The following is a 25,537-nucleotide window of genomic DNA, read 5'->3' on the forward strand; positions in this document are numbered from 1 at the left end:
CACTAGGAATCGAAATATCTCAGTTTGAAGTTAAAGAGTCAGAAAAACTATATAGGATGCAAATTTTCTAGCTACTTGTGTAGATTTTTATTTGCGTTAGTCGTACAACAGTTTCATGATTTATAGCAGGACTGAATCTCGTATATAGACCAAATTTTTGATGTAGGTTCTCAGACTGGCCAAACATTGAATGATTTTACCGGCACCGTGCTACATTTATTAACTTTAATAATTAAATAATACTCACCTGTGTGTTACACGAAAAATATCTAGCTGAAGGTCCAACGCAATCGTATCCTTCTGTACATTTCCTGGATTGCGTCGATACACCTCCACCGCATGTTCTAGAACAAGGGCTCGGGGCTGACCATTCCTGCCAAGGACCTGATTCCGCATCTTCATTGTCGGTCACAAAACTACCAGGAAGATATAAGTTAGCTCCTTGCTGCCTTTTGAATCTTTCTTTATAATGTCGTATTTTCTGGAACAAATAATAGATGTAGTGAAACACGAGCCGATCAAGTCAATGGGCATTTGAAAAATACGACAAAGTTCTACGGAAATTTTTTACCACGAGCCGCCACTGGTAAAAAATAAGACAAAGCTTAGTTCTACGAGCCGCCACTGGTAATAACCAATAGATAACGGTAATAATTCAAATCAGAGAATTAGACGTATCGAAATAAATTGTATTTAAGTCACTACAAAAATTAATGGGAACTATTAGAAACCTCTTAATGTTTTCGTTTACTTCAACATTGTTAGATGGAAGAGACGAGATGCTGATTGAAATTATGAAACTATACATACAGGGTTTGTCCGGAAAGTAATAGGACTGATTTTCTTCCGCCGCGATTGTACTTCAGAGCGTACGCGCACCGACTGGATTCGGTAGAGGGCGTTCCTAGCTAACAAACGAGCGGCCGGTCAGTTGTCTCCGAGCACCTGGAGAGTCAGGACAGGCATTTTCGCGCGACGTGTTTCTGTGAGTTGTGCAAGCCGAAAATGCAGCGTTCGTTGGAGCAGAGGTACGCGATTAAATTCTGTGTGAAACTCGGTAAATCTGCGACAGAGACGTTTGATATGATCAAGCAGGCTTACCCAGATGTTGCTTTAGCAAGAAGTGGTGTGTTTCGGTGGCACCAGGCCTTTTTGGTGGGCCGGGAAGAGAGGTCGCCGATGAAGACCTTCGACTTCGACAAACACCGACAATGTGCGCAAAGTTTTGAACACAGACCGTCGACTAAGTATTCGTTTGATTGCCCAGATATTAAATTTACCAAAATCTGTGGTTCATGACATTGTGACGGAGCATTTGCACATGGAAGTTGCACCACGACAACGCCCCGGCTCACACAGCCTTTCTTGTGAACAGCTACCTGACTAAGGCCGGCATTCCAACGCTTCCGCAGCCGCCCTACAGCCCAGATGTGCCCCCCCCCCGGACTTTTTTTTGTTTCCTCGCCTGAAAAGGCCGATGAAAGGCAAGCATTTCGAGACGAAAGAGGGAGTTCAAGCAGCATGCACCGCGGCTCTCAAGGCTATTCCGGAGAATGCCTTCCGTGACGCCCTCAATGCTTGGAAATCGCGATGGCAGCGCTGCATCGACGCAGAAGGAGCCTATTTTGAAAGTTTTTAAAGAATTGTAACGATTGGCTCAATAAATTTTTTTAAATCGACTCAGTCCTATTACTTTCCGGACAAACCCTGTATACTATTATTGACAAACATTCTTCCTAATGTTGTTTTAAATTATTTGTTAGATTAGCTTATACAAGAGAAATATTCATACCGTAAATCATTTCGGATTTATGGCTCAATATATAAGAAGCGTACAATTATCTTAATCGATAATTTTTTTTGGAACGTTATAATGGACCTTTCGGATTTACATCGACCCCACTGATCGTAATGTCGGTAGTTAATCGCGTAATGCGCGTTTTTTGTGTAATTAATTTTATTTTTAAAGGAAATTCAGTCGAGTCAAAATAGCGGTAACTTAAATCGAGATATTTATAATGTTTTTGAAAATGATATCTTCTGTTTTCCTTTTTTGTCTGGGACTAGTTAAATTTTTTCTCACACTGTACTGTAAAGTCTATTTTTCAATGTTAACAGTAATGGTGCAACTACTGTTACCAGAAACATTTATCGTAGGAATCACTAGATGTACTTCTTCACTTTCAATTATGCCAGAAGATGTGTGGTTTTGGTTTAACACTTTCTCCAGATTTTTCCACGTATTTTTTAGCCACTGATGAAGTATTCCAACCACCATGAAGTTTTAAAACATTGATATCAGCCCCAGCGTTGGCCAATAGCGCCGACGAAGTCCTTCTGAAGCAACGTCCGGTGTACTTATCTGGATGCTCCAGATTGAGGAATTCAGCAATTGTTTTAGGTGCAGCTTTTTACCTACGCATTTTTCTTGTCTGTAGCTTACCAAAAGTGCTTTTAATGAAAGGTGTTTTCGCAAATGTTCATATTTTATGAACACATCCAAATATTGCACCGCGTTGCTGTTGATCACAGTAAAAACCCGACGAACATGTGTTTTTGTGTGATTAACACGAACCCCTAGGTTAGAACCAGTATCTTCTATATCGTCTACTTCTAAATTATAAATATCTTCCCTTCGACACCCTAATTAATAGGACAACTTTCACCACTAAATAGTCTTTATCTTAATAGTCTTAATTTCTTCCTTTGTTAGCACCCCCGACTGGTTTGGATGGTAGTATACACCAATCAATCATATTTTTGACTGAAAATTTTTGGTTTGAAAAGAATGCTTCTAAAAAACAACTGCACTTCGTATTTCTTAAGCCAGTCGTAAAACATCGCAAATTGTACTTCGAAAACTCGATTGGAATAATTTGCCCTACTGTTTCCGCATTTTTCTCGGCATTTATTTCGGAAAATATTTGTTGTATTTCCAAAAATTCAATATGTCTGTCTTTGTTTACAATGTTACCTTAGTAACTTCTGTTAATTTTAATCAACAAAATGAATTAAATATTATTAGGTACTCGATTAGATATTCTTGACTCGGCTCGTTCGTCGCCTCGTCCATAAACATCTACCTCCTAGTGTACTAAAGCACGTCTTGGTGTAGTTACGAAATGTCTTAGTTAAAGCAGGAAAAGGAAGCACAAGCCAAGGTAAACTGTCTTTTAATATTTGTAAACAATAAAAGCAGTGTAAACGTTAAGTTGTTAAAATCAGTCAACATCGTTTTGACGTTAGTTCTTTTAGATATTTTGATAGTTCTTTCACAGTTTCACATAAGTTTCGGTTTTTATTGAATTCCCTTAAAAAAATTTTCGGTTAGGATTTCGTCCAAATTTGCTTTATTATTGGAATCAAATTTGTGTCTTTTTTTGGAAACAGTTTTGAGTTTGCGTGTAAAGTAGTAATAGCTAAAACCGTACGAAAGTTAGATTGTGTTAAAATTATTATATAATTAATAGGAATTGATAATTACAAGGACCCTGAGGGACACGGTTTGCTTAATTTGCATATAAAAGCGTGTAGTGTCCAACTACAGAGTACTTTGCTTTTATTACAGTTTGTTTCCTTGTTTTACGTTATTTTTATGAAAATATGTTTTATATCAAACATTATTCGTCGTGGTAAGAGTTTGTGACATGGAATGAGCCAAAGAACAAGCAAACTTCTTCTTAGTGTACTCGGAATTACATCGGCCACAGCTAGGGCCTGCCAGATGTTTACCAATGAAATGATTCAACTTTGACTGTTTCTACTAAGAAATCTGGTTGAAATATATGGTGAAAAATACATCGCAACGTCATATGACGAGCTCCTTGCGCTTGTAAATCGACTTACGTAAAACTACGCGGTGTTAACATCAGGAAAATTGTGGCAATGACCAGGAATCAAGCGAAGAGTACATTTTTTTACCACGTTCTTTGAAGATAGCAGGAATTGCAAAAAAAACGCTTGATCTTTATTAATTTCAAATATTGAAACTAGTTACAATAAATATTAAGTAATATTTATATATTCCTCGCGCAAAATTGCAAATGAAGTCATTCTAAAATCATCATCAATCATCAAGCTTTTGGATTGTGGCAATTTATGGTTCATCTTGGCTTCTTTTGTTCTTATTTTCAATTCCTTTCGGTTCTGGTGTTTTGTCCTCCAGTTCTCTATATTAAATGATCTTATGTCCTCTTTTATTTCGTTTCCCTAAGTCTGTCTCAACCTGCCTCTTCTCTTTGGCATCCATTGCGTTATTCTTTTGATAATTTCAATGGGTTTTCTTCTCAGTTAAATCTTTCTGCTTTTATGTATCTCACTATATTTTTCTTCTCCGGCTCTTTCTCTATTTCTTCGTTTTCCTTTGCTTTCCTCCCCTGTTATGTTTGGAGCTGTTTCAGTTCTCATTATCTTTCTCTCGGTTCTTTCAAGATCTTCTTCTTTCCTTTTGTTGATTACTGTTGTTTCCATCGCATACGTGGTTACCGGTCTTATTAGGTATAATTAATTGTAATTCTAATAAAATACTATGAACCTAACCTAACCAAAGTATCTCCATTTGCGTGTAAAACAGTAATTGCTAAAACTGTACGGATTAGACGATTAATTAACGAACAAGCGGTTGAGGGAGTACGCTGGCCTCGACCTTCTTATTTTTACAAACTCGTTTACATAACATAAACAACTATACTCACAACGCCTACAACGTGTGTTTGTTTAAATTAATAAAAGTGAAATTCGGTTTGATTTAATTATGTTTTCGGATCAGTCGTATACGAGGGATCTTTTAAAATATCATTAAAACAACGGAGGGGTGCTTTTAATAATATTTCTCTGACGTACGTTGCTAGCGAATTATGTATAGGCTAGACTCCGTGTTTTACTCAGTTATCGGTATTATTCGTATCGGCTTATTCTCTAATCCAGGGGTGCTAAAACTTGAACTGCTGGCGATCTACCTCAATATTTTTAGACTACTTACGATCGACTCTGAGAGGCTGCAAGTATGTGTGATTCAGGGTTGTCGTACATACACGATACACCCTACCTACCTAGGTAGGGTGTACCGTAGCATATATAGATATTAGCTTTCTGCACAAAATATAGGTGCATTATTTTAGTCAAGGTTTGGGTTAGGTTTAGTTAGGTTCTTTTCTACAATATCATTGAAAAAACTCATAGTTATTCAAAATTGCGAGTTTATTGGTTGTTACAAAACAAAAGAGTTACATATGGTGTTAAACCTAACTAAAGAGTGGCTTTGGATGTTGAAGCGTGGCACTGCATGTCCTCACCATACTTTTCATAAGATGGTACGTAACCACTGAGTGCCGATCGCAAGCATGATGACATATGATCGTCAGTTAGTCGATTGCGATATTTTGACTTAATTATCTTCATTTCAGAAAATGCAAACTCGCACAAGTAAGTTGACCCAAACAATGACGTCAGTCAGTTGAAGGGCGATTTGCCTTAGATTCGGATATTTATCTTCAGATATAAAACGCCAGAAATTTGTATCAGATGCTGTAGCTTTGAGATGTATATCTGATATAATCTGCACCAACTCATTTTCAACAGAACATGAGTTCATATTAAACTGACTTGATATTTCAGTAGCTAATTCCTCAATGTTTTTACATGAAAAAGGATAACTCATAAATGATGCTATATTTTCCAATTTACTGCAATCATAAAAACGCATTTCGGATTGATAATTCAGCCTCATACGTATCATAATTAAACTGAGGAATCCTTGCTTTCAAAGACGGAAAATGTTTCAGATCCTTTCTTTTCAGTTGATCTATCATAAGTTGCAATTTATTTTTGAATGCGTTTACTGCGCTAATCTCAATCTCAATAATAGTTTTTCCTTTACCTTAAAGCTCCAAGTTAACGATGTTAAGTGCATTGTGATGTCAGTCAAAAATGCCAAATCAGTCAGCCATTTTTAGTTTTTCAAAATCTGAGTGTCATCACCTCTTTCTCTGTCTAGAAAAGCTGTTATTTCGGGCAATAATTCTTGAAACCTTTGTAGGAACTTTTCGCGACTCAACCACCTGACGTCTGTAGGAAGAACTAAATCAGTGTGTTCAGCTGACTCCCTATCTTCCAACTGCAACTGAAAGAGCCGCCGTTGTAAGCTACGTGCACGGATGGAATTCACAATTTTTGTTGCGATGCCCATAATTTCCTCCGTGTTTAAAACTTTGGAATACAAAACTTGTTGATGTATAATGCAATGGAATGAAAAAAAATGAAGGGAATTCTTCATTAGCTCGACACAATGCCACAAAACCGTTTTTGTTTCCAGTCATTGCTGGTGCTCCATCGGTTGTAATGCACATTAATTTATATATTGGTAGCTCGTAGTTTTTTACAAAATTAAAGAAAACTTCGCCACGGGTCTTCCCCTTCAGAGGAATGATTGTCAAAAATTCTTCCTTAGCCGACATATCATTGAATACCATCCGAATAAAAATAGGCAGCTGGGCAGTGTCTGTCATAGAAGTATAAGAAAAGTATGTACATTCCATGATATCATAGATAACTGAAGTTCTCTAATAGCGGACATGATTTCCGTTTTATTTTTAAAATCTCCAAATAAAGTCTCACCCTCTTCAATAAATGCTTCCTTCACCACCGATCCATCTTCGAATGGTTTCTTGTGTGTCGCCAATATATGAGATATTTTAAATGACGCCATCGTAGCAGCTTTTGATTGTTTGGCTGGTCTTGTGAACATGGTTTTTTCTTTTTTCTTCAAACAAGATATAAAATCACTTACAAAGAAAAATTCTTCCTCCCAATCCTTATTAAAATGATACGTTTTAGATTTCTTCACTGCACTCATTTTCCACTATTTAATAATAAACTTTGTATCGACGTAGTATCGCTATCAAGTTACAATTCAGAATGACTCCAATTCATGCAGGCGCGACATTTATATCGGCGTGAAAGAAAGTCTCGAATGTTCCCGTCAAACGCGCCGCCCGAAACTAGACAGTACAGTCTAGTCTAGAAACAACGCGGCTTTTCTTTGACAAGTGCCGCGCGTTCCTTTGATAAAGCCGCCTTTTGCCGCAAACAGTGTTATTTTATTACGTAATACATTTTTGTAGTTTAGTTACCTACCTACTTATTAAAAATTTTTTTCTTCTCGAGATCTACTCAAAAAGCACTCGCGATCGACCGCTTGAGCACCCCTGCTCTAATCTTTCAACTAAGCATTCAAAGCAGCGTTCTCATCATACGGCGACATCGCCCAAAATCTATTTCGAAAAAGTCATATAACAATTAGACTCGGAAAACCTGACCACCCATGTTTTACGATAGTCTGGAAATCTGAAAGACGCAAGTATCATCCAGAAAAGACAACAACGTATTGTGTTTATAGATGTAAAAACCGCGGATCGCTTTGAACTTTTTTGTGTCATAAACTTTCGTCTAATATGCGGTACTATTTTATTCTAAATAATACAGCAGACAACACGAGCTGAATAAAAACATTAAATATATACTTAAAATGATCGTTGTATGAATAAAAAATATAAAAAAAAGTGATTTGTAACGTCCTAACAAAACTTTACATTGGAAGTGATTTCAATTTCAAAAAACCAATTGAACGGCAACGAAAATCAATAAACTTCATATTCGCATCTTATTGTCATTTTAGAGATTCTTGTTTGAACCAAATGCATTCAAAATTCCACGTTCAATTAATGTAAGTCGTTTTTAATTGTGTATATATAAATCTGTATATAAAATGTTTATATTTTGATCATTTCAGTCGCTAATTATGAATACATAGATATTCGAAAACTTGGAAAATAGTTAGCGAGTCAACGGCTTTAGAAATTTCTCAACTTCCACTTTAACACCATTATCAAGAGGGTTGTTTGATCATTAATTGATTCCGTTGTCTCAATTTCCACTCCACGCAACGAATCACTCTTCTTTGTTGATTCCAAGAACTCAATCTGGCTACTCTATCTTAGTCTAAAACTATCACTGTGTGCAAATAATTATTTTTAAACAATATTTCACTTAATGTCTATCTACCCTTACCTGTGTAAGACGTGGTGTTGAGTTTCTTTTTTAACGAGGCTTTCTTCCAACATTATTTCCATTTCTTTCTGTAATAACTCGTTTAGTTGTTTCTTTCTGTTTATTGATTCCGTCCATTCGGGTCTTTCTCTATTTATCTACCTTATTGTTCTGGAATCTAATATTCTTCTTGAAATCCCAATTGATTATTTTCATGTTTAGTCTCTATTTTGGTTAGGTTTCCGAAGGAATCTCATTTCCGTTATTGGCATTTTTTTTTCTGTGTCATTGACCATGTTTCTAAGCCATAATTTCTAGTCTTATTCTATTGTTCTCTAGAAAATATGTTTTTAAATAGTTTTCCTTTGTTTGCTGTTCTTTTTGTTATTTCTTTATCTAATTCTACTGTCATCATTGAGCCGACTTATTTGATCTATTTGTCTATTTCCTATTTGGATGTAATGTGTCTTTATATCTATGCTTATGATCATCGTCTTGGTTTTATCTATGTTCATACGATATTTTTTGAGATTTTGGTTTAGGGCTTCTTCGTTCTCTGCGGATATGACTATGTCATCATCGTAGTTAATGCCTCCTAGATGAGGCGATTTTTTGTTCCAAATAATCTTCTTTTTTCCTGATGTGTTGCGGTCTGTCATAATATTTGTTTCCATCCAGGTTTCTAATGCTGTTAATTATGTTTTGGTTCATTCCTTTCTGATCTAATCTATTTATTGTATCGAAGGTTTTTTTCTTGATAGATTATGCACAGGTGTAAATTTTCTTCTTTTCTGGTATAGCTTTCTCCGTTGTTTGTCTCAGTTTAAATCTTCAAAATCTTCTTGAAAAATAATGAGCAGTTGAGTATAATTTAGGCTGACCAGACGTCTTCTTTTTTCCGGACATGTCCTCTTTTTTGTGCCTTGGTTAAAGTACGAAGTCACAAGGTAAAAATACAGAATCGTCATTACCATTCTACTCCAAAATTTATATTCTATGTTTTCTACACAGAATATGATATACCTCTCTTTACAAATTTGCAGTCTATGGTTTTGGCTGCATGGCTCAGTCTCAAGCAGGTTAAGAAGAATAAGATCATAACCTACAATTTCTGCTTTGTTTTTCTCACGGTCAATGTTTTTGAGGGTGTTTTTGTTGTGGAATGATCATGTAGTAAAAAGGGCAACAATTATTGTTTTACTTTTTTGTGCATAAGTGAGAATTGTTGGCAGGTAAGAGTAAGAGCTTGTTGAAGTTGATAACAGTTAGGTAGGTAGGTTTTCTTTGAATGAACAAAAATACAATTCATTTTTTTCAAATTTTTTATTTTTTAAAATTTTCAGATTGCCTGCATCCAAATGCCGAAAAGAAAGTGCAAGTTTAATGATGAATTGGAAGCCAAATATCCCATGTTCAAGGCAACAAAATTCGACAGTGAAGTGTTTTGTACACAATGTAGTCCCAGTTTTTCAATTGCAAACAAAGGGAGGCATGATCTAGAGCAATCGCTCGTTTCTGTACCTAATGTTTTTTTTGCCATAATAATTAAAAGTCATATTTTTTCACCTCTTTTTAGGGTGTCCTCTTTTTCTGTGAAGCAAATCTGGTCACCCTAATTTCCAAGTGAGATTTATATTCAAAAATCGTAAAATTACATCTAGTCTCATGAAATTTCCTCAATTCTCTAACAAAATCAATAAAATTTCATTATAATTTGAATTCAAACACACATTGATTAGTAATTTTCGTCCGCTTTCGTAGCTTCTATAAACAAATTTTTTGTGTGCCTGAAGTATTAATAAACTCATCAGTGCTAAATATAGTTGCAATATAATGATATAGTAATTTCACCTACTTTTCATAACGGTTTTATTAGTATCAAGGACGTTAAAAAAAGTCGGTTAAAAGATTAATTAATTACAGCAAATATTGGGTGTTACAAAAATGTTTATTTTCCTTTTCGTGTGATGAGAAATCGATTTTTTATTTACACTATTAGATAATCCAATAGTTCTTTAGTAATGTAAAGATAATAAACAAAATTCAACACAGTGTGAATTTAGAAAAAAAGATGAATTGCATAATATTCCGCGAATCAATTATTAACATATATGTAAATTTGATGAATCAATATTAAAACTTTTATAAGTAAACATTTGTTAAAAAAAATTATATACAGCGTGTAGTTAGTAGTGAAAAAAGTATCAAGATTCAACATGTGAAATATTAATGATGTGATAAATACAGTATGGTGCAAATGAAAAGAATAAATTCGTTATTAAGTACTCAAATTGTTTACCTTCAGCTAAAATACAATGAGAACTCGTCTCGAACCTTCGGAGTCAAATCAGGTGACCTAGGGGCCATTCTCTTGGATTTGGAAAGACGTTGTTCAAATAGTTGCACAGCAATACAGCATAGTGTGGAGGCGCATTATCTTGCTGCAGCCATGAATCATTTCTGGTTGAAAACAGCCGATTCAATTCAGGTAGCAAGAAGTTTTGAAGAAATTCTAAATATCCAGGTCCTTAATCTTCGAAAAAGTATGGTCCGATAATCATATTATCTATTATTCCCATCCAAACATTAACTTTCTCTGTTTGACGATTTTCATGACAGTTTAGTAGAAATGTAGCTTCATCCGAGAAAAACCCTCGGGAAGAACACACCTTGTAGTCTTTACATCATACACTAAAGTTAATTTGTAGGAATGCTACTTTTCCTTCTTTAGCTTTCTAAGAACTGTTGAATGGTCCATGTCATTATCTAATGCTACTTGCCTTGAACTGGTATGGAGATTATCATGAAAGGTTAACAGAACATCTAATTGTTTGTTTTCTGATATTGGTTGTCTACTATCTTTAGGGAGGTCTTTGACATTTCTCTGAATTTCTTCTCAATTTTGCTTATAGTGGATTGTGAAATTGGTTCTCGATTGAGGTATTTATTATCAAATAATGTAGATACTTCTTTCTGCATAGGTGCTTTATCTCCACAACCAATCATTATTAGAATTTCAATTGTTTGTGTTTCAGTCAGCTTCATGTTGATAAATACAAAGACTTTTTGAATACTAATACTAATACAATAATACTATCAATCATTTGACAGAAAATTAATTATGTCAAAGTGTTAATGTTGATAAGGTAACTAGATTTTTAAAAAAGGTAAAAAGTAGGTAGATAAGATATTTCATTACCAGTGACGACCTTTACAAAATTTATTTTTATTTGTCATTAAATACATCTTACCAATACTTAATACATTTTATTAGGAAATCTGTTGAAATTTCATAAATAATATTTGTAACAATACGCAAATTAATTAATGTACATATTGATATGGCTGAATAAGTATTTAAAAGACCTTTCAAATAATGTATTACAACACCCACATTTCCATTTAAAAATAAAAAGGTATCCTTTCGAATAGCCTGTTTAAAAATAAAAATCGAATTGTTTCGGGATTTTACCTTAAAGTCGCAGACTTACGAAATAACGAATTTATTCCTTTCATTAGCACCACACTGTATATTAGTATGTCGTGTTATGATATATAATTGGTTGTGGACTTTTTGTATAAAATATAATATGAAAATAAACAGAAACTTCATTTAGAACCACGCAGGTGGACGTTATTTTTGAAATCTGTCAACTGTCTTAATAATTTGACTACCGCGTTCCCTATGTTGGGTATTAGAAATCATACCCAACCTACCAGATAGGCAACAACCAACGCAGCAATATATTTTTCGATCCACGATAACGATTACGCAATCAAAATGAGTACGCAACGCAGACCTCGCGTACCCGGTTGTGACAGCCATATTTTGTCAATATTTTCGACGCTTAAGTTGTGTGTAAGGTGTTCATCTGACGAAGAAGAAACAATATTACAACAACGGGTCCACGATATTCACATAACGAATATCTTTTGTCTTATGTGAATCGCTTCCACTTGTACAAGGCATCCCAAAAGAAATTCCACCTTTAAATTGCTTATTGCGTGAACGCAGCTATTCAAAAGAGCGCGGGAAATATTCCAATTGGTAGATTGTCTCTTGGGGCTTGGAGCGTTTCTCTGGAACGCCAGGCCAATCGACTGATTGGAAAATCAATACTACATAGGAAGTTAATGGTAGAAAAAATAAATGCTAGGTTAACGCTAGTAGTTAAATCAATAAATCAAAACAAATCAAAAAAGGGATTGAAAAAAATACATTATAAGAAATTGTAAGGAGGTAGTGAACATAAATGACCTCAGCTTCGAGGTAGTCGACTTAGAAATAAGTAACAAAAATAACATAACGAATAAGTTAAGCCAAAACATTTATGCAGGACATATAGTGAGTAAGAGAATAAGCGAAAATTGAATGTCTACAAGAATGCAGTAAAACCTGAGGAGGAAATATGGCCGAAGAACAACTAAGGGTATATAAGAGGGAAAATTTGTGGGCCAGTGATAGTGGGGAATAATGAATACAGAGGATTTATGATCTGTGAAATTGAAAATATATTAGAAAATGAAGAAAAAATGGAAAGATCAGATTGTGCAAGACAAGCAAAGTATAGGAGTACGTAACTAGAACAAACAGATGCAGGGCAGAAAGAAATGGAGACGCTGCAAAAACAAGTATTAAACTATAAATAAGTATTGATAAAATATGTGCTAAATTATTATTGCTACACCCCTATGACTAGTCTATATCATTTTCCCTTGGACCAACAAAAGATAAATTTGATATACTTACATGCCTACTCAAGACATTGTGGAAGAATGTAATAAATATAACTGCTACGATTAGAGGCGATCTGAAAAAGAAGAAAAAAATCAATGAAAATCAAACAAAAAATTTATAATAATAAAAAAGTTTGTTTTTGTTCACCAGAAACAGACTGACAAACACAATCTGTGCTTCTAATTTCCAATTTCTAGCACTTGGAAATCGTTCAAAATGTGTTTCGTCAAATAAAGCACCTGCTTTTCCATAACTTCAATGTTTATCACCTTCACCTTCACCAATTACTTTATAGAATAGGCAATTTGTTTTTTTATTTCAGACACTTTCAAGTTTCTCACCCTGGGTTAATATAGAGCAATACTTGGACGATCATTTGTTACTTACTGCTTTTTCTTCTTTTCTCATCTTCTCACCTGTGCTTTTGGTATTTCTCCAACAAAATTGTATGCTTGTATCTTCCAGGCATACGGTTGTTACAATTTCTGTCTTTTTTTCGAAATTTCTTTGACTATAGACAATTTACAATTGCATCAGAGCGGCAATAGCCTTTCACACACTTCAAAAACAGCAAATTTGAGTCATCGCCTCCTAACTAAAAATTTTTGAAATTTTAACTATCTCAATGACTCGAAGAAACAAAACAATCAGCTGACGATACTATAGCTGCTTGAAAATGTATGTAACTGTGAGTAAATATATAAATAAGTTGGAAAAACCTGATATTTTGAAAGTTATTATGCAGAAATTGAGCGAAAGCATCTATTGCCTAAGTAAATGCATGAACTGACCTGGTTTCCTTCGACTTATTGCTAGCCAGTATATTTTTGTTGCTTGCTCCCAGACTATAAAGTATCAAAATATATGTGTAATTTTGGTGGCGAGGTATCTCTCGTAAATAACACACGATAACATTTAAGGAAGCATTGAGAACTGGTTTGTTAGGCAGTACCACATTTTCTGAGCTAGATCCATGTTTGATTTTATACGAAAATCCAGATACTCTACTGAGAACGTAAATCTTATAAAGTTTAGACCGCATGGTCAACAATCAAGTTCTGTCACTCGGCATTAACGCCATCTACATTATTTGTTTTAAACTAGGTTGTTACATAAGTTTTTTACAGTTATTTGGCGTCAAATAGATTCAAAGTAATATTTAAATGGCTTGCTTTTAATTGTGATGATGAATTGTTTTGCGTTAGAAGGTATTTTTTGCAAAATTTATTGAGGAAAATACAAAAAAATCACAAATCACTTGACATATATATGATCGTTAACGCAGTTAAAAACTTTGGAAAGTGATCCATGACCTGTCCTAACAATGGCGGTATGTGACGTCAACACTTTTAACTTCTTTAAACTTGTAGAATATTGAAACGAACGTGCACGTTTTAAAAATTTTATTTGATTTTTGCAATGTCAACAAAAACTCATATAAACACATCTCAACAGGTAGTCCAGAACGGTTAGAAGGCTAATTTAAGGTTAGGTTAATACATATTTGGTGAAAATTTAGCACTTAAATTTCAGGCACCACCTCGATGCTCCGAGCATGGAGTTGTGGTTCGAAACTCTGTTCAAGTAAATTTTAAATGCAAAGAATCGATTTGTGACAGAAATTCCACATGACACTTTAGTTAGTTACGGTAAAACATGAATTAAAAGTAAGGTTAAGTAATGAAAACAACAACTATCATACACAGAGCTTGTATTCATTCAAATGAAGGAAAAACTAAAACATGAAAACGTAAAAAAGGTTTGATATACAATGTTGTAAGTGCGAGGGTTGGAACATTTTCACAAAATTAGGAAACTATGAAACAATTCCCAATCCTTTCAACGATCTGGCAGCTAATAAAACCAAAACAACCTTGCCCCGTGTCGAACTTCGAGTTATTCGAGCACATGTTGCATCAGGAGAGCTGATGGCGTAAGAGGTGAAAGACCGACAAAATTCGGTGGTTCGTTGAAAAGATTCAATGAACTTGAAACAAGGACTTTAGAGCCTTGAGAAAGGACTTGGCGCGCTATTACCACATGACGTAGACTTGTAAATCTTTTACATCGAACAGGATAACAGAACGATGAGTTGATATGGTATTGGTAGGATTCGTTTTTATTATTTTAGATGGATTGAACAGAAAATACGAGAGGAGATAGTGCTAATTAATTTAGTGATTAATTTTTATGATAGTAATAAAATGTCAATTGAGAGTTTTGATTTGTATTTGGACTAGGTACTACATTCCGGTTGGAATCCATCATAAACAATTTCCGGATGATTTTCTGTTTCATAAATTTGTATTCTACGTCTCCTCCATGTCTCTATATCCCTTATTGTTTTTCTTCTGGATAAATGAGTTCCGATATCTAAATATACATATAAATATAATTGTCGATCCCTTCCCTTTATTCACCTGTAAAATAAGAAAAAGGATAAACAAAATTTGGACGTAGTAGGTAGGTTTTTACGGTCATGGGAGAACAGGGAAACATAATTTACTGTGGATTTTCCGACCCGGTTTCCCTTCATCGGGAAATTCCTCTTGAACGAACGGGGTCTACGTGTAATATTTCAAGTTTTCCTCTAGAACGACACTTTTATTTGAGTCCCCAATTGTCCAAAAGTTCGTTTGGGGAATAAGGCGTAGAAAATTTAGCATGTGGTTTTAAAAAATTGGAAAATTTGAGATATTTTCTGGACAACGAACAGAGGATTGGATTCTGCAAGAGAGTTGAAAGAGGGAAAGGCGATTCCAGGAAATTTTGAGGTTATAAGATTGAAACGCCTGTAGAAGCATTACAAATGATAAAAAAGCAGTGTCCAAGAAAAATTCATATCAAAATGTAGACAGTAAACAGTAAAGATGTTATTTATAAAAAGTTATACATCGAAAATAATTCAAAACATAAACGTCGTGTTATGATTCACGCCGATTTTGGTTGTAAAGAGATAGGAAATTTGATTCTCAACTTTTTGATGAATTACTTCAGTTGTTTCCTTCATAAACTGCATGTTAATTCGAAGGATACGTAAAAGAAAATCATTGCTATGATTGGATACTGGATTGGATTGGATTGGAGACAAAAAATTCACATGTATAATTGATGAAAACCAATATTTGTTTCAAATTTTAAAAAATTGAAAATGCTCGAGCTCTTAATTCCTGCCTTATATCCTAATATTTTCAAACTGCACTCCTAGTTATTTGCAAAAACTAAATAAAAATTTTAAACGTTAATTTTATGTTCATAGTACGAGAATGGTCACAGAAATACCTGGCCCAGCAAAAAATTTGGAAAAAAATATATTTATTATTCAACGTAATCTCCTTTTAGCTCCATACACTTTTTCCAGCGATGTTCAATAATAAGAATCGTCAATATCCTCAAAATAACCATTAACTGCCGACATCATCTTCATTATTGGAAAATCTGTGACCACCGAGACATTTTTTCAAGTCTGGGAACAGAAAATCATCCAAAAGGGCTAAATTAGACGAATAGGTTACATTTGGTAGCAATTCAAACTTTAATTCATTAATTTTGGCCATTGCAATAACGGATGTGTGAGCTGGTGCTTTGTCTCTATGAAACAACACTTTTTTCTTAGCCAAATGCTGCTATTTTTTCTTGATTTCTTCACTCAAACGTTGCTATAAGTTCCCATAATACTCGCCGTTTATAGTTTTTCCCTTTTCAAGATAGTCAATCAAAATTATCCCACGCGCATCCCAAAACACCAACGCCTTGACCTTGCATACAAATGGAACGGTTTTTGCTTTTCAATCCATAGTTTTGATTGTCCTTTTGATTCGGGTGTGAAGTGATGGATCCACCTTTCATCCATGATTATTAAAAGGTACCAAAATTCGGTTTTATTTCTGTAAAACATTGCCAAACATTCGATGGAAAGATGTTTTTCGAAAAGTTAATCAGGCATCTTGGTTTGCTCGCTCAACTTGTGGCTTTATCAACAATATTGTCTATGTCCATTGATGAATTTGCTGAGCTCAATCTGGTAGACGTATTAGCCTTCTAGTTGCTCGAGTGACCGGTCATTCAAACGAGTTGAACCTTGTAGCTATCACTCACTAGTTCACGTAGGACTTTGTCGTTTCAGTCGTTATGTCAGCTCTGTTGTCTGAGGTCTGGGCAAATTGAGTATCGTACGTCCACATTTCTCAAAGCGGATAGTATGTTCTCATGCAAGAAACTTGACCATTTTTTGGCAATTCTCTTCATATACTTGCTCCGGTCAATCCATTCATCTTGGATGTATCTGTGTGCTAGGTTAGAGACCCCAGTCGATCTTTTTCAGTGATGTGTGTCTCCAAGCCCTTATTATTAACGCCCAATTGGACATTCACACGCAACCTGCATCCAGATTTTCATATTTCCAGCTTGCAGTTCGTTTAGAATCCAGTCTATATACTGTCATCGGGTCTTCGAAGTGAATTGTTTGGTACAAAGGTGCCGTTGGACTTCAAGGATTCTAGTTGGGGCCGTTCGTATACTCGAAGTGCTAAACTGTCCGGTTGCATTTCAATTTTTTATGTTTTTTAATCTGCCTATTTTTGATTAAAGTATGGTACGTCAGAAGTCACACAATTGTACGGTATACCATTTTTTTTGTACTGTATAATCAATGTTTCTTATAGTTTGCAATGTACAAGTTAGTAAAAATTATATCAAATGAATTATTTCGTGATTTTCACTGGACGGTTTATTGAAAGAAGGAAGAATCTAACAAAACATATGTTTGATTACGGATTTCTCGAAGAAGACATATCTCATCAGTTAAAGAAAGGGTCGGCAATTAATTCAAACCTTACAACGTCTCACCACTCATTAGTTGAATTTTCTAGATAACGGGACACTTTCGAGAATGTACGACAGCTGAATTAATGAGCGTCTATTCTAGGAATATATTTTTTTCTTAATTAAAATACGACGTTTTATTTATTCATACTAAAATATAAAAATGTTCAAAAATATACAGAAATATTTTGATTAAAGTATTGTGTGCTTCAAAATAACACCGGGAATCGATAGAGAATTGAATTTTACGAATAAAATTTGAAATAAAGTTTTTTCTTTAACTCAATAATTTCTGAGTTATTTGCGATTGAAAATTAAAAAAATAAAAAACACGTTATTTAACATTTTTTCACGAAAAACTCAAAAATTACGCATATTCTGGAAAAAATTATTCTTATCAAAATTGAAGCTTATAAAAAAACAAAGAAATTAGTCGATTTAAATTAAATTTTTTAAATAATATTCAGCAAGTTATGAGTCACTGAAAACCAATTTTTTATTTTTCGTAAATTTATGCAGAGGTTTGAGCTCAAATAACGAAAAAACGATCAATTTTTCATAAGAAATTCTGATAAACATTTTTAAAGTACATTTTCAGTCCTCAAAATGGGCTTTTATAAAACCGTCTAGCATTAAAATTAAGCGAGTTATGACGAAAATAAGTTAAGTAACTCGAATTTGAAAAAAAAAATGTATGCTTCTATACCAGGGGTAAATATCACTCTTACTCAGGGGTGGAAATTCGAAATAACACCGGGAATCGATAGAGAATTGAATTTTATGAAGAAAATTTTGAATAAAGTTTTTTCTTTAACTCAATAAATTCTGAGTTATTCACGATTGAAAATTAAAAAAATAAAAAACACGTTTTTCAACATTTTTTCACGAAAAACTCGAAAATTACGCATATTCTGGAAAAAATTATTCTTATCAAAATTGAAGCTTATAAAAAAACAAAGAAATTAGTCGATTTAAATTAAATTTTTTAAAATTATTCAGCAAGTTATGAGTCACTGAAAACCAATTTTTTATTTTTCGTAAATTTATGCAGAGGTTTGAGCTCAAATAACGAAAAAACGATCAATTTTTCATAAGAAATTCTGATAAACATTTTTAAAGTACATTTTCAGTCCTCAAAATGGGCTTTTATAAAACCGTCTAGCATTAAAATTAAGCGACTTATGACGAAAATAAGTTAAGTAACTCGAATTTGAAAAAAAAAATGTATGCTTCTATACCAGGGGTAAATATCACTCTTACTCGGGGGTGGAAATTCGAAATAACACCGGGAATCGATAGAGAATTGAATTTTACGAATAAAATTTGAAATAAAGTTTTTTCTTTAACTCAATAATTTCTGAGTTATTTGCGATTGAAAATTAAAAAAATAAAAAACACGTTATTTAACATTTTTTCACGAAAAACTCGAAAATTACGCATATTCTGGAAAAAATTATTCTTATCAAAATTGAAGCTTATAAAAAAACAAAGAAATTAGTCGATTTAAATTAAATTTTTTAAATAATATTCAGCAAGTTATGAGTCACTGAAAACCAATTTTTTATTTTTCGTAAATTTATGCAGAGGTTTGAGCTCAAATAACGAAAAAACGATCAATTTTTCATAAGAAATTCTGATAAACATTTTTAAAGTACATTTTCAGTCCTCAAAATGGGCTTTTATAAAACCGTCTAGCATTAAAATTAAGCGAGTTATGACGAAAATAAGTTAAGTAACTCGAATTTGAAAAAAAAAAATGTATGCTTCTATACCAGGGGTAAATATCACTCTTACTCAGGGGTGGAAATTCGAAATAACACCGGGAATCGATAGAGAATTGAATTTTATGAAGAAAATTTTGAATAAAGTTTTTTCTTTAACTCAATAAATTCTGAGTTATTCACGATTGAAAATTAAAAAAATAAAAAACACGTTTTTCAACATTTTTTCACGAAAAACTCGAAAATTACGCATATTCTGGAAAAAATTATTCTTATCAAAATTGAAGCTTATAAAAAAACAAAGAAATTAGTCGATTTAAATTAAATTTTTTAAAATTATTCAGCAAGTTATGAGTCACTGAAAACCAATTTTTTATTTTTCGTAAATTTATGCAGAGGTTTGAGCTCAAATAACGAAAAAACGATCAATTTTTCATAAGAAATTCTGATAAACATTTTTAAAGTACATTTTCAGTCCTCAAAATGGGCTTTTATAAAACCGTCTAGCATTAAAATTAAGCGACTTATGACGAAAATAAGTTAAGTAACACGAATTTGAAAAAAAAATGTATGCTTCTATCCCAGGGGTAAATATCACTCTTACTCGGGGGGTGGAAATTCGAAATAACACCGGGAATAGATAAAGAATTGAATTTTAAGAATAAAATTTGAAATAAAGTTTTTTATTTGACTCAATAATTTCTGAGTTATTTGCGATTGAAAATTAAAAAAATAAAAAACACGTTATTTAACATTTTTCACGAAAAACTCGAAAATTACACATTTTCTGGAAAAAATTATTCTTATCAAAATTGAAGCTTATAAAAAAACAAAGAAATTAGTCGATTTAAATTAAATTTTTTAAAATTATTCAGCAAGTTATGAGTCACTGAAAACCAATTTTTTATTTTTCGTAAATTTATGCAGAGGTTTGAGCTCAAATAACGAAAAAACGATCAATTTTTCATAAAAAATTGTAATAGACATTTTTAAAGTAATTTTTCGGAGCTTTAAAATGAGTTTTTTAAAAACCGTCTAGCATTAAAATTAAGCGAGTTATGACGAAAATAAGTTGAGTAACTCGAATTTGAAAAAAAAATTTCAGGGTTAGATTTTTTAAATAACCTTTTTGTGAGGGGTTGTTTTTAAGGGTAGGTGAGCTGTGAAATATCAAAATATTAAATTCATGATACAAAACAATCAACATTTATTATATTTGAACACAACTATAGCCCATTACCGCTTTAATTCATTAGTTTTCAATTTATTGGAGTAAGGGGCGATTTTCACCCCTTAAAAATAAAAAGCATACTTTGCGACCAAGTCAGGTTTGAAGAGGAGGATAAGATGAACTCAATTCCAAATTTTCAAGGAGATCGATGATAGTATTGGAAATTGCGAGGTTTAGGTCAATTTTAAGCGTGAATGGCTGAACTAGAAACAATTTCAATATTTTTCACACTGTAATTGTCGCGAAATTTTGCAAAAAACTAGTAAAAGTTGACTGCACACTATTTCTGGACACCACTACTTTCAATGAACGTCAACTTCAAACTGCCTGAGATTATTCAAGATGAAGATAAAGATCCTTTCATGGTACCACAACCTTTTTTAAGTTTCCCAGAAAGTCAAAAAGTCATGGTCATAAAAAAGTAGGAAAATGCTTAAAACAATCGAAAATATTTATCTATCACTCTACCAACTGGTCTCAAAAGGCCATTTAATTGAACCAATATTGAGAATTTGAAGTAATTAATAAACCGACAAGTCAAAGTTTTAGCGTGGTACATTGAAGGTCTTTATGTCAATGATCATCCATTCTAATCCTTCTCTATTCTTCAGGTTAGTATTTCGTCATTTGGTTCTTCTGTTTTGACGTCCTTGTTGACTAGAGTTTACTATGAATCACCAGGTAATCTCCTTTAATCATGTGAAGGTTGAATGTAAGTTCATATGTCTAGATGTTGTGGTGTTACCTCTGTTCTTAGAATCTAATCCTTTGAACCTTCTTCTGGTCCAATTCTCGGTATAACTGCCGATGTACCAAGATTGTTTATCGCTTGCCTCAGGTTGATCTTGTATGAGAGAAATGATGAAGGTCTTGATGATGACCTTCAGTTATAGCTTAAATTTTTAATGTCTCAGTTATCCACTAGGTAACCAAAAAGATTCTTAAATATTAATCCAAGACAACTCAAAGATATTTGGCCTTCATGGTATATCCACGTTTCTTTCTAATATCTCCTGAAAATCTTGTTCACTTTGAAGCAGGTAATTCACTTTATGTAGCAGCCGTTGATATTTTTTCTCGGTTGTTTGAAGTCTTCGGGAAGCATATAACAAGTCATTTTATTTCTCGGTTTATTTTATGAAAAATGGGAATAAAAATGCGTGAAAAATATTTTAATAGAGGCCGAATTTAAGCCGAAACGTCAAAAAATATATATATTGGACAAAATATATTTCACTGATTGAATCAGCGCGATACGGAGCCGAATGAATTTCCCCAAAACATTGTTAAATTTATTACATTTCGCACGCAGAGGTAGGAGGATGAATGCGAGCCAATTCAATTTCATTCATAAAATTTCACTCTCTAGTAACCACGAACTAAATTCACTTTCGTTCCAATAACCTTTCAAGTCGACATGGAACTGTTTCGTACTGGCATTCGTAATAATCCTAATTACGTAATAATTATCTAAATAATCATTAACACCTGTTAGAATTCGCTTTTAAACGTGGGTTTCGCGTACCAGGAACGTAGAACGTTAAACAGGTGGAGAAATATACACAACGTGAATTTATACCATATCGGGCACGAAATTCGATGTTCCGCGCGCGCTTTTACCTGAGGTATGGAAAGAAACGTCGTTTGGTCCAAAATAGTAGATATGAGAAATAATTAAAAAAAAAAATAGATGCAACTAACTGGTGTTTATCTGATACCGATCATTCTGTTGAAGTTAATGAGAGTTGTTAGTCTTGAAGGTTGGGACAACTCTTGTGTGAAGTACTCTGAATTTTCCTAGTCAAGAATCTATCTTTCTGATTTTCAGTGAGGATCAATTCCTTGATATATCTATCAGAGTAACAACGAATCTTTGTATAGGTCATCGAAAAACAAACATGAAAACTCGGATTAGGACTGACGCGCCCGGAAACTAGGAAAAGTAGCCAAGGCAGCGCAAAAATAAAAGAAGAAGAGCAAAAGAAGGGTGTGAAAAGACGAATAAAGTTCAACGGACAACAGAAAACAAAGAAAAAAAGAAAGCAATAGAAATAGAAGGGTCATTCGTATAAATTCTTCGGAGGTATTGCTTTTTCGATTGACATTGTTTCCGTAATTGGAGGTAAATAGAGAAATTGAATAAGTGAAAGTATACCAAACATTCACACACTCCAATACTATTAAAATTCCCGTCATCTGACGATTTTACGTTAGTCTACCAAGCACTTTACTGTCCTAAGTATTTACAATTATTCACTTGAGGAATTGACATTTATGCAATCACTTTTCACACAAGTTCAAAAGTGCTGCTGCATTCGATTTTTGATGTTATTGTAGTTATGAAGAGTTCCTTCTTGATCTTCAGAAATTTTCTTTATTTCTTGTTGTTCCATTTTTATATAAAGCTTCCGATGTGGATTTTTATTGCGTACATAACACAGGGCATTAATTATAATTCTCATTATTTGGTTTTAGATTCTTTGAACCGCTTGAAAGGCGTTAGGGCGCGATTTTATGAAGGCAACTAACAACCGACAACCAGCAACCGCAACCAAAAATGGTAGTGGAGGGGAGGAAGGTTTCTGTAGTTGAATTATTCCATCTGCGGCGACGAATCGCCAGGTGTTGTCGCAACCTGTGGAGACACATGAGTGTCTCAAAGATTATCCCACTTAGGTTCATGATAAAAATGATTACGTTTATCCTGTTTGTGGCGAGTAGAATTGTAGTATCAAAAAAGAGGCTACTTTCTTCGTTCTCTGAACAAATGGCTGTTTTACATGAGGTAGGTAGCTAGCCTTGCCTCACAACCCTCCTCTTTTATCCGGGCTTGGGACCGGCAGCATGGTCGTTGAGCTACTCAATCCGCTCAACGGCCATACTGGCGAGGGCGGAGACTGCAACTACTAAGCGGATTCTTAGAACGACCGAGATGAAGACATTACGCTCAATCACAGGGAAAACACTAAGAGACAGAATAAGGAGCAATGAAATCAGAAGAATGTGTAACGTTCCGGATATAGTGAGATGGGCCAGAACTAGAAGAAGAGCATGGAGAGATCATGTCAATAGAATGGACGACGATCGACTGGCGATAATCGCAAAGAAAGAGAGACCCAATACAAGTAGACCGCCTGGAAGACCACCAAAGCGCTGGTATGAGAGCTGGTCTTCGCAGTCACAACTTAGGCTGCCTCTTTGAAAACACAAGACACAGTCTTAAAATAAGAAGAAGAAGAAGAAGAAAAAGAAAAAAATATTAAAATTAGCATCAGCATAATGAACGTTTTCTTTTTTGTAGATGATGGTGACATGGTGAGAAAAAGTTTGTTGACTGATGGGAGAGAAGAACTGGCAGAAGAGCCAATAGATTACAATAATATGTCTGATACGGTTCAAAGCAGCGCAAAGGATGAAAATTATACAGAAAAATTCATTGGTCTGGTCCATCGAAGACAACCACTTTGGAATATTGGAGGACTAAAAAGTGATAAGCGTAAGGCATCCATCAAACAAAAATTATAGGAAGAAATAAGCAATAGTTTTTCAGATAAAAAATAAAGTGGGCAAGCTGCTTCCAAGAAACTAAAGTGGGCATATTTCGAGTTAAAGTGATTTCTACAAGACGTCGATTTGAGTACTCAACCAACGACAAGCAACATACGTGAAGTATTTGCACCACGTATACCTCCAGATGAATCTCCAGAATATACCAAGCCGTGAAGAATTAGGACTGGACGAAGGAGAACTCGAAGAGGACCTATTTACCTTCGTCATGAAAATAATAAGCAAAGCAAAACTGCTCAAGTGCAGTTACAAGCTGTAGAAACATTAGCTTCGACAACCCCAATCGTGAATTTTCCAAATTTCCCTAGTGTGCCTCCAGTTCCACTTGTCGAGGCGACATACTGCCAACTGAGAGCCCTTTCAGTATTGAATTAAGAACAAAATTCTTCTCTAATGCGATCAACCCTGTGCATACTGTTGTTGCTGCGTGATAAAATCCATGTTGCTTACGCAACTGACAAATGGGCGATTCCCAATATCTTTTCTTTTCATAACTTCTCTTATTATTCATTGTTAAAATAAATTTTCTATCAGCACATAAGTGATTCATAACCTGTACACATTGAAACTGATAGTTTCTTAATTGCTGCACTTGAACTTGATGCACAAGATTTTCATACCATCTATACGGTATTCCGGGGTCCGATGCAAATACGTTTTTCCAACTATACATTAATCACATTTATTTGAAATAGACGCTACTTCAACAAAACAGCACTGCTCTTGTTTGTCAACAGTTTCAAACGCATTTGCAGGCTTTCATCACTTTTTGCGGTTGCTGATTGTCGGTTGCTAGTTGCTAGTCCATATCGGTTTGATTTTGGCAAAAAATACTTTTAAACAATAAAAATTAACAATTTGAAGGGCTTGAAACTCTAAAAATTGTTAATAACAAATGTGTTTTACGCTTACATTATATTATTTATCATTTTTTAAACTAAAATTTTTGTATGTTTGTCCAAATTGTATTAATTTCAAGCAATGTATCATTACACAAAGATGGTTAAATTTTAAATAACATTAGATTACACATTTCAGTTCTCCGGATAGGTTTTGTCATGGGAAAAAGTGAATTCTAGGTCCCGAGCTCGAGGGATATTTTTTTAAAAGGAGAAAATAACGGATCTAGCATAACGTACCCTCGTAAGATGATTTTCATACACCCAATATTTTTAATTGGCTTTTAATATCTCAAAAAACCGGTTAAAATTGGTTTATCCAGTTCTATCTGGATTTTCGTGGAAATTTCTCGATATTTCGAGTCTCCACATGGATGAATACACTCTTTTAGCATTATAAGAGTTCCCGGAATGATGACACAAACTCAAGAAATGATTGAAACACGTTTCGGAGAGTTAATTTCAAACCTATGTCTATAACCACAGAGTTACCGCATTTTTTGAACAGGTG

The 25,537-nt window shown here is 34.0% G+C and overlaps 1 protein-coding gene and 1 long non-coding RNA gene across 7 annotated transcripts in view; one reads left to right on the forward strand and one right to left on the reverse strand.

Annotated features, from left to right (window-relative positions):
- LOC130446302 (papilin) overlaps positions 1–25,537 on the reverse strand; it is a 147,087-nt gene that overhangs the window by 46,098 nt on the left and 75,452 nt on the right. For 4 of the 6 annotated variants that reach the window (XM_056782472.1, XM_056782468.1, XM_056782474.1 and 1 more), the window contains exons 1-3: positions 13,576–13,849; positions 12,797–12,857; positions 248–481 (exon numbers count right to left, since the gene is read on the reverse strand). In XM_056782472.1, the coding sequence (XP_056638450.1) occupies positions 248–481; positions 12,797–12,857; positions 13,576–13,826 (546 nt within the window). In that variant the 5' untranslated portion in view covers positions 13,827–13,849. Of the gene's footprint in view, positions 1–247; positions 482–8,067; positions 8,612–12,796; positions 12,858–13,575; positions 13,850–25,537 lie in introns of those variants that run through there. The other 2 variants (XM_056782470.1, XM_056782473.1) reach the window with 2 other exon arrangements.
- Positions 9,114–11,668, forward strand: LOC130446303 (uncharacterized). Its single transcript, XR_008910133.1, has 2 exons — positions 9,114–9,278; positions 9,390–11,668. It is a non-coding gene; the product is annotated as an uncharacterized LOC130446303 (long non-coding RNA).

This window comes from Diorhabda sublineata, chromosome 7 (assembly GCF_026230105.1).
Source record: "Diorhabda sublineata isolate icDioSubl1.1 chromosome 7, icDioSubl1.1, whole genome shotgun sequence".
Lineage (NCBI taxonomy): Eukaryota > Metazoa > Arthropoda > Insecta > Coleoptera > Chrysomelidae > Diorhabda > Diorhabda sublineata.